This window comes from Scardinius erythrophthalmus (assembly GCF_964197995.2).
Source record: "Scardinius erythrophthalmus genome assembly, chromosome: 8".
NCBI classification, from domain to species: domain Eukaryota; kingdom Metazoa; phylum Chordata; class Actinopteri; order Cypriniformes; family Leuciscidae; genus Scardinius; species Scardinius erythrophthalmus.
In genome coordinates, this window is record NC_138228.1 from 46,714,064 (window position 1) to 46,724,569 (window position 10,506).

At 42.7% G+C, this 10,506-nt stretch overlaps 1 protein-coding gene across 1 annotated transcript; it reads right to left on the reverse strand.

Annotated features, from left to right (window-relative positions):
* Nucleotides 1-5,702: 5,702 nt before the first annotated feature.
* LOC308694844 (mRNA decay activator protein ZFP36L1) lies at nt 5,703-8,508 on the reverse strand. The gene is made up of 2 exons (XM_081372609.1): nt 8,369-8,508; nt 5,703-7,828 (listed from the first exon to the last, which is right to left on the reverse strand). The coding sequence occupies exons 1-2, from the start codon at nt 8,420-8,422 to the stop codon at nt 6,773-6,775; spliced, it is 1,110 nt and encodes a 369-aa protein (XP_081228735.1). The 5' UTR covers nt 8,423-8,508; the 3' UTR covers nt 5,703-6,772.
* Between the last annotated feature and the right edge of the window lie 1,998 nt (nt 8,509-10,506).

The following is a 10,506-nucleotide window of genomic DNA, read 5'->3' on the forward strand; positions in this document are numbered from 1 at the left end:
GATGTCATCATGAGCCTACATAATTTCCTGTTTTGACGCCGCTTCTTCCTCTTGGCATTGTTAATGCATGGAAGAGGTGGGTTATTTGGGTGGGTTATAGGACCGCTTGGAGGAAGCCTTCTTTGCCTGAAGGACGGTCCTCAGATCGACCTTAGGCTCAGAAGGCTTGCCTCGAGAGCACCCGTCAGGAAGGGCGTGGGCGGCGACACTCTCTTTTTGCACCTGTCGGTACGAGGAGCTGGCAGACGGCCGAGGCTGCCCTTTTGAGGTAGCCTTCCCCGAGGAGCCAGAGCGGCGAGGGAGGTATTGATGGAAAGCCGCCGACTGCTTTTTCACCTCCTGAAACCTCTCGACTACGGAACTAACCGCGCCGCCGAAGAGGCCAGAAGGCAAATTAAAGGAGTCAAGAAGAAAATGTTTTTCTTTCTCCTTCATCCCCGACAAATTTAGCCAAATATGTCTCTCCACACACACCATACCAGCCATGGAGCGGCCGATGGCACGGGCCGTCTCCTTGGTGATGTGGAGAGACAAGTCGGTGGCTTTCCTCAACTCCATGATGTAATTTGGAGAGGGACCCTCGCCCTCATCAAGCTCCTTGAGGAGGTCAGCCTGATAGGCCTGCAACACCGCCATAGTGTGCAGGCAGCTACCAGCCCGCCCAGTCGCCATATAGGCTCTGCCCACCAGCGAAGATGTATCGCGGCATGGCTTGGTGGGCAGTACCGGGGCCTTAAGGGACGATGCGGCCTCGGGAGAAAGATAGCTCGCGAGAGCTTCCTCCACCCGAGGCATTTTCCCATATCCACGCTCAGCCGCCCCCAGCACATTAGAAAAATCAAGCACTGGGGGGTTGGAGAGCCTGGCTGAATATGGTTTTTCCCACGACTTGCACAACTCATTGTGCAAGGCAGGGAAAAACGGAAGGCCCCGGCGTGGAGGTTGAGACCGGCGCTTATAAAACCTTCCATCCAGCTTACTGGGCGGCTGGATTTCTGGTTCTTCTTGTGGCCATTCAATTCTTAATTTGGCCACAGCACGTGTCAAAACCTCCACCAGCTCCTCTTGAGCAGGTGCGTGAAGAGGTTGATCAAGCTCCACATCACCCGCCTCGATGCTTAAAGCATCTGACTCCTCAGAGCCAGATAGCTGAAGCATCGGGCGGGAGAGCATCCGAATCTTCAGACAAGGACCAGGAAGATGCCGAAGCAGTCCCGTGTCCCGCTGAAAGATCCATCTGTGAGCCCCACGATCTGCGACGCCGCGCTGCCTCGGCAACGGCGGGCCCAGAACCGCAGGGCTCGCGAGCTTGGCCGCTTTCATCAAACACGGCCAGCCACGAGCGCAACACTCTGAGCGGCAGCTTATCACATTCGCTACAGGTGGCTGCACACCCAGGCAATGCACACACAGCTGGTGTGTGTCCGTGCCCGAAATATAGCGCGGACACGGGTGCACACACTGTCTGAACTGCTTGCTCGACATATTGCTTGTGTAACTGTGATAAGGACAAACAACACTAAATAGAACGGACAATTCACACAGGGCACTTTAGCTGAAGCTGATCTTCCGGTTATGCCGTAATTGACTACGTCATGACGCAGCACCAATCAGGATTGGACGGATTTCATTCATTCTTCAGATGCGCTAGGCTAAGGGCGTTCCCCAAAGTGTCGTCACGACGACAACGCAGTGCGAGTTCCCTCGAAGGGGAACTGAAGTGATGTCCCAGGTGAAAAAAACGTACTGTTAAATGTATTAAACATGCATTAGGCCTATAGTATATTGTAGTGTACTAAAAACATACTCAGGTACATTTTAATACATTTAATAGTAAGTCTTTTTCACCTGGGGTGTGTCACAGTGAAGTTATTTAATATTTTTCATAATATGAAATGTGCAAAAGTGTTTTGGGTTTTGCACTTTGCAGACGGTCCCTTATTCAGATTTGTCTCTCAGCCGCTTGCTTAGAGACCAATTTATATTATAAAGCTTGTTTTATGGAAAATTGGGTTGTAGCTCGCATGCGTTACTATGATTGTAAATAGGTGTCATTTGTGTTTTAACATCGTTTAGCTCACGACTTTGAAACTGTGAATTGCCAACTTTACTGAACTCCTTGAACTAAGCACTGACAATGCATGTCTTTATATTTGAGTCCAAGTTCAAACACTATGAACCGCTCCGCTGTTGAAGTGCAGAGCTGTCTGAAACACTGCCAGCGGGACAGGAAGTGTGTGTCCGAGCTCACAACAAGTTTTGCGAGGGAATGCGAAGAAAGCTTTGAAAAATATTTTTTTCTCCCATCCCCAATTTTTTCCACCACCACGTCCCTTTAGGGGCTCTGTGCGATTGAGTCATCAGGAGGAAGAAAATGTTATTAGCAGGAAAATTTTATTAGCCACTAGCCACTGACTAGCCACTAGCAGAGCCCGTCTACGGAGAGCCTGCCCACTCCCTATTCTCTGCCACTAGCCAGCTGCTTGTGTTAGTACTTGCTCCAGTGGGAGAGATGTGTGATATTTGACTCTGGTTTGAATGCTGCTGACCTCGTGTGGTCGAAGCGAGAACTGCATCAGTTTTCAGCATGAATGCAAGATGCCCAAAGTACTGAGAAAACATTTATTTCCCCATTTGATTAATAACAGTTTACATAAGGCAGTTTTCTACTTTCCATTAATCTGAAATGTTGTTTAAATATGCAAACGAGGCATTATGTAATTAAATATGCACTAATTTCCAGAATAGGATTTTGAATTTTTTTTTAAAAGAAAATTCTCTAATTGATATTAGAGTTGAAGGTTTTTACAGAGTGGATTTTGGATCTCTTTTGATCACTTTATAATTCAGAAATGCTGTCAACAGCCAGAAATAAATAAATAAATAAATCACCATGTATAAAATCAGGTTAATGATATATTACCCTCAGAAAAAACTCACCGCCTTTAAATATGTGTATTGAAATGGAAATCTACAGATGAAAATAGATAATAAACACTATTTTGCATGTTTTCTTTCCACTAATCTGAAAGAAGACAAGTTATGGAGGCAAAATCTCAAAACAGAGCAGTGCCTGAGAAACAATAGTTTTTTGCGCAGTAACTCTACACACAATCACATCAAATGATTAGCCACACACACACCAAACTGCACACAGATGTGAAAAATGTAAAACACCACAATCTTGTGTCTTTTGCTTGTTCAGTGTGCAGTGGAGCGGACAGTATGTCACATGTACATGTATGTACACAAATACAAATAGGCCTACACTGTACAAAACAGATGATTTTACACAATTATGAAACTGAACTGATTCAACACAGAAGTGACTTCAGCTGAATAATGACACTTTTGTCTCGTTGGTGCTGCTTTTCAGGAGCATTTGAATTTATTACTATTGTGAATCTGCTGCGAAACAATCTATATTGTAGCTTGTATATATATATATATATATATATATATATACATACACTGAATTTGCATACAAGCCCAGTCAGAAAGTCAACTTTACTGTATTTCTAAAGCGCTTTGTGTGTGTGTGTGTGTGTGTGTGTGTGTGTGTATGTGTATATGTAAATATACAGTATTTACACTATAAACAGATATTCAAGGGGTTAACACTAATTTATTTCTTTCTCTAAACACTGAGTTTTGATTTCTAAGTGATTTATTTATGTATATGTGTTTTCACACGTGATCATCGGCTGAAGGTCATCAGTAAATTATTGTGGCATTTAAACGTCAGTGTTTCCCAAATGAAACAAAAGAGCTGCTATAGTTTTGAGTGATATGTCTAATGTAGAGAACTGTGTTTAAAGTTTTACAAAAAGTTTGTTTTACAATAGAAACCTGAGTGTAAAGCGTATAATGTGCTTGTAGTTTTGCAGACTTGGTCTGAAGATTCGGTGCATGAGTGAATAGTTACACTGAGTGAGCCTCAAGTACCACTTTTAGTGTCTAAACAATTTGAAAGAACTGTAATTGATGCCCAAAGGATTATTGCAGCCTTTCCCAACCTTATGAATGTCCCAGACAAAGCCTGTGTTTTCCACATGTGAACCACAAGGTGGCAGTAGCTTCAAACTTAGTGTGTTGTGTGAGTTGCCCTTGAAAGCCCTTTTATGCCCGGTACACACTGTCAGATGTTGGGCTGTCCCTGACGAAAGATGAGCAATCGTGGAGATTTCTGTGGTCGTGGCTCCTAAACGTTGTACAGTGAGAGAGTGTTTCAAAGACGGCCGTCGTCACAGTCTTGAGACCAAAGATAGCCTGAGATCCTCAGTATGATCATCTCACAGTGTGTTTGCTGCTACTACCTACATCTGCCGACTAGCCAGTAAAAATGCAACATGACATGGCGTATTTCTCAACTTGTCATTGCACTAAAACGTAAAATTCCTTTCCTCAAGCTCCATTTACAACATTGGCATGCCAAGTTGGCCTGTTTTCCCTAGCCATGGTCTCCTGTTTCGCTTCCTCGTCCACATAAAAATCACAATTGCCAAAGTGCGATTCATCTTGCTCTGTTTCAGCGCATGTTGATGATTCTTCTATATTTACTTGCGTCATAACCTACGATTCAAGGTTTCACCATTGTACAATCTACACATGTCGTACCCAAATTTATCAGATCCATGTCGTACAGTGGGATTTGTAATGATCTTGTAGGATTGCCGAAATCGCAGTCTGTCGCAGGCATTTGAAAGAAAGATTCAGAGTAGATATCAACGCTTAGAAACACACCCGAGTCTATGTTAATATGGAAGGATTGTGGAAGTGGTTGTTTATTGGTGTTAAGTTTATTAGATCCATGTCGTACAGTGTGAACTGGTGGTGGTTAAGGCGAGATCCCCTGATATGATTGTAAAGCGCTTTGGGTGTACAGTAATACATATGAAAGCGCTATATAAATGCCTCATTCATTCATTTGAAATGATCTTGTAGGATTGCTGAAATCACACAGGGATTACAGAGATTTGGAGGAAGTAGATATCAACGCTTAAAAACACACCAGAGTCTATTGGGATGTTGAAATGGAAGGATTGTGGAAGTGGTTGTCAGACTGTGGTGATCCGAACTAAGAGCGTAAAGAGTGAAATCATGGTTTGTGGAGTTTAAGTGATTAGGGTCTCCAGATAGATCCCCCACCCTTCTCTCGGTTGCATTTGTGTTTACCCAGCAGTGTCTGGTAAGCTGCTCCGAAGACCTACCGCTCTGCAATAGACTTGCAAATCACTCCTCCCTTCTGCCACGCCATTAGCATACAGATGTTGTTAAGAAAAGGGAGAGTCGCCTCACAAAGGAGCCCTGATGTGAGAAATGCCCCTGCATTTCATTTACTGCCCGGCCTGGTCTCAATGAAAGGCTGCGAGACCTTTGGCTATTGTCCATGACCGTGTGTGACAGTGGGATGTTTCTTAGTCTTCCATGCACAAATGCAGGAACAATGAGCAAAGCAACACACAAAAGCCTTCATCTGTTCACTTGTCCTTTGTGTGTGTTTTCAGCTTGAATAATTAAAAGAGCTGTCAAGTATGCATTTTTCTTTCTTTCGAGGAGGCAGATGGAAGGAGCAGCATTCAACCGGATTGTGGAGTTGTGTTTAAAATGAATTCACATGCAACTATTTGTTATAAGCAGAGCTTGAGAAGCTTCACCGGGGTTGATTAGAAGACAAGTAACGCAAAGGAAGGAGGCAAATGATCTTTTGTTCCCTTGAAAGTTTATTTTAAAACAATATATTATAATGAAAATGGGCATTACCATCCCATGGAATGTAAACAGTTCATTTAAATTATATATAAACAAACATGAAACGAAAGCACAACACAATATACTGTTTTCCCACTTCGAAAAAACGAAATAAATAAGTTTTAAGTTAACAAAAGGCAAAAGCGTGTCTTTTCACAAGGCAAAAGGATGAGAAGCAACATCAACAATAATAATAAAACACAACCTACGGACATCAGAACTCAGTTCATGTTATTTGCAAATGACAATTTTCGCCTCTTAAATAAAAAATAAGAGTGCAAAAGATGAAGGCCATGGTACAATTTGACTTCTCTCCGGTACATTGCTATTTTCACATTCATGTTGGCTTGCATATGAACATTTTTGACTCTTCCTTGTGGATATCTCTGACTGTTATTATGGAGAAGGACTGGTACAGGACAGTGGAGTGTTTCAATAGCACTTTAAAATGATCCTGAGATTCCAACAGTGAGACTCTGTGCAGCTGGTCTTCATTAAAGCTAAGAGATAGCTCGTGCAAAGCAGACAAATGGGCTCAAAGAAACAAACAAAAAAGCCTTATCTATATTGTTCCTTCTTCGAAATGCATACAAAACACAACTGCAAGCAATGCATAATACAAAAAAGCAATAAATAGTTTTTTTTTTTTTTTTTTTTTTTTTTTTTAAGAACTAGGTTAAACTACTCAGTAACACTGTCCGTTTAAAAATGCCTTAACTAAAGGCTACAGTATGTATGTTCAGGGAGCGGGTTAGACGTTACACTAGATGTATATACTCTAAGTTGCTCGGCTTTGGTTAGACTACAAATAGGCGTCTTGGGAAAGTTCATCCTACAGACAAAACACTGCAGAACAATTCCCGATACAAATAAACCTAAAGTGAAGTTCCCACTGCACTTTCGAACTGGGTATACAACAGTATACATTGCCAACAAAGTTCATGAACTATCACTCTTATGAGTCAAGTGCAGAGAAACATCTGCACGAGTGAGCATGCACAATATGCACAGGTAATGCGCTCTAGTCGTCTGAGACAGACAGACGGCTGAAGATGGGCAGACGCTTGCCCTCGATCCCGGGAGAGTCGCAGTCGCTCAGGCTGCTGGAGCTGGTGTAGTCGTCCTGGTCCGAGAGCGAGTCCGCAGAAGCGCTTCTCTGCAGAGCCGACGTGAGCGCGTACGCAAGGTTTCGCACGCTCTCCGAGTCGCTGATGGCGTAGAAGCTCCCGTTTGCTCCCAGATCTGTGAACGGGTGGCCTTGCTTCAGGGTCCCGGGCTCGGGGAACAGAGGAGAGAGCAGGTCGGGGCTCCCTGTAGATGGAGGCGGGGATACAGACGAGGATCGGGAGAAGGCCAAGGCGTCCGGGACGGCGTGGAAACCACCGAGAGTTTGACGTTGCGAACCGAGAGTTTGGCGTTGCGAGGAGAAGCCGCTGAAGCTCACGCTCTGGCGGAGCAACTGCGGTCGCTCTCGGATGCTCTTCTCTCCGTGTGTGTGTGTGTTCTCTGAAACGCCTTGCTGCTCGTCCGCGTTGTGTATGAAGTGGCAGCGGGCGCCGTAGGGGCAGAAGCCGATGGTGTGGAAGGTGCGACACGGTTCCGTCTTGTATTTGGGATGCCGGTTGAGGCCTCGTAGCTCGTCCATGCCGTGTGCGAATTGGCATTTGGACCCGTACTTGCAGGTGCCGCTTTCCTCGTACGTCCGGCAGAGCTCCGTCTTGTAGCGAGTGGACATGGGCGCAGACTTCGGGGAGGACAGGGAGCTGGTGCTGATGTTCAGGCCGGGTGGTGGAGGAAGAGAGCTAGCCGTCGGGCTCTCGCAAGCGTTCATGTGACCCTCGATCATGCTCACGGACCGATCCACTCTGAAGGGGATCTGGTTCAGAGAGGAGCGAGGCAGCTGATGCTTCTGCTCGCGGATCCAGGGCTGGGTGATGGCTGGCAAAGGCCACGGGTTGCTCTCGTTGCTGTTGAATTTAGAGTTGGGAAGAGTCACCGGGCACAGGGAGTGTCTGCGCTGGAATCCCACCACACGCTGTTTCTGTGTGGCATCTGTAAGGTCAATACCGCGGAAACTCTGGGAACACAGAGAGAGAGAGACTTGAGTATACTTGTTGTGCACAAGTTTCAGAACTAAATGCATGAAGAAACACAAACCATTGAAGGGTATGTTCACACAAAAGAATGATTTGGGTTGTCAGTTGGACCCAAAAAAACATTAGATCCCTTTGACATATATTGCATGTACAAAAATATACGTTTTTTTTATGATTTTCAACAGAAGACAGAAAGTCATCCAGCTTTGAAACAACATTGGGTAATATTTCATTTTACAGTGTCCTTGTTACATATGTTACATGTACTTACCATAGTAATAACAGTAAATCATGCATACATACATGCAACTAACCCTCAACTGCATCCTAATCCTAGCCTAACCCTATAGTAAGTACATGTAGTTGCTTAATATAACTCAGTACTTAAATGTATAATTACACTGTAACAATGACACCTTAAAATAAAGTGTAACCCAACATTGCATTGAGTAATTGTCTCTATAAAAGTGCTGTTTAAATGCTTAACTTTTAAGTTCAAGAAACAAAGTTCATATTCTTACCTTGCAAAATTCATCATCCAACTCAAGGAAGGGTGTGAGGAAATTTGACGGCATTTTCGAGATGCCTGGTTGTTATTCTCTATGTGCAGTTAAGGATCTGTTGAACTGCTCAACAACGGATGTCAAGTTCTGCTTCTGTTACAAACACACTGTTGGAATCTCATTTTATAAGCAGAAACTTCTAACCCCGCCCACCTTCTGAAGAGGCGTGTCTTAGAGTTCGGGTCACACCCCTTCAAGAGTGAGGGAAGTTTGCTTGTGTCCTGTGCAGGGCTTCACAAAAGAGCAAACTCAAACTTTAGTGCATCTCAGATGAGGTGTAAATTATTTTAAAAATGGCTGCATCTACATGAAAAAAGTTTAGTTTGCTTCTGAAATAGCACTAAACAGGGTTATTAGGAAACTAAATTCCTTTAGGAAACCCTTTAAACAGGTTAAACATTTTTTTTTTTATTTAGAGGCAACATTTCTCATTTTCACTTTAACTTGATGTACTAAAATAACTAAGCAAAAATAAAACTGAAATAAAAATTAGTAAAACTAATATAAATGTCAAAAACAACTAAATTACAAAAACTTAAACCAAAATAAAAAACAAAATGTGGAAATATAAAAATTATACTAATTCAAATTATGAATTAAAAAACTACTGTATCAATGATATTAAAATAATACTGGCTCTATGAGCATATTAAAAGTTGTTTTTCAAAGTAACCATTCGTATCAGAGCTATTGTTTTGAGAAAATAGTTTTATCAGTCTTTCATGAACTCACACCGGCCTTTAATTTGAGCCTTTATCTTACAATTCGCTGAAAAATCCTTGAACGTTTGTGTAAATATTTGAACTAAAATCTCCCAGAATTGGCTTTGCTTCCCAAGTTAACATTGAAATGAATATTAGCATCTCTCCTCTATATGTTGTATTCAGCTGATGCTGACTCCTAACCTGAGGCCATTTTCACTTCCGTCATTATGTCATTGCGTGACACCTCATCATACTTGATGGGGCAAATCGAGTGGGCAATCGTAGCCCCAAATCGCCCTCACAGGGGTGGGAGTCTCTGGGAAACCCTCGAGGGGAACGAAAACGAGGCAGTGTCATAATTCATTACAGAGATCCAAGACCGTTCAGCTGCATTAAACCGATTAGTCATCTGTACATAATAGTCCATTATCACCAATTTTGCGTCAATGATTTCCTGCTGCAAGATTTAGTGTGCAGATTATACAGCGGTTTGTTGATAACCGGACTGTTGTGTTGTTTGACTTTCTGATGGCAGGATCAGAATTGCAATCTAAGTGAATGTTGTGTCTTAAACATGCAAAAAAGAAAGATTGTTTTGAAGATTGTCTGTACAATGAAAGTCAATTGGGGTCCAGTGCTGTTTTGGACCCCATTAACTTTCATTGTAAGGTTTTGATAACCTCTTCTTTTGACAGATATGAACATACGGTTGAAATCTGTTATGCATGAATATTTAAATATGTAAAAGAGTTATCTTGTGTTTCTAGTTTGACATTTCTGGTAGTTTTACCTTCTTTATCATTCTTGCAGTTTCACTGGACAATGAAAAGAAACCACGAGCAGTTCTCACCACATCAACTCTTGTGAAACAAGACACTTCAAATATTAGTATGGTCAAAAGACAGCACTGTTCCTTTAACACACAATGAAGTCTTATCACAGAGTGGAGCGTCAACACCTCATACAATCCTGCTATGAGCACTCGTTCTTTTGTGACTGATAAAGACAGCAACAGTTATTTGGGCATGGATATGCACAACTGAAAGCAAAGGTTTTATTTGTTTCCAACACAGTGCGAGTGAGCCAGATTAAAGCCTATTGTCTTTGTACAAAATACTACACTAGGCTTTGAAAGCACTGTTTTAGATATCAGACACTAATGCAACATTCTCTTGTGTCTTTTATTCTGAACTCAAACTCTCAGTGTGTGTGCCGATTTAATTGCAGGTATTGTGCACAGCAGGCCTGAATAACTTCTTTTGAGACTCGTGTCAAAAGGCAAAATAGGGAAGATGGAGGAGATTGCACAACGATGGCCTTTTCGCTAGAAAAGAAGCTTAGAAAAGGACAATTATACCACATAAAGGCCTTCTGGAAACCTGGGACTGGTGT

Bases quoted from the DNA above. Each gene is read 5' to 3' on its own strand.
- LOC308694844 (XM_081372609.1), bottom strand. From the start codon at position 8,422: ATGCCGTCAAATTTCCTCACACCCTTCCTTGAGTTGGATGATGAATTT. The intron at 7,829-8,368 runs GTAAGAATATGA...CTGTGTTCCCAG, and splicing joins TGGATGATGAATTTTGCAAG to AGTTTCCGCGGTATTGACCT.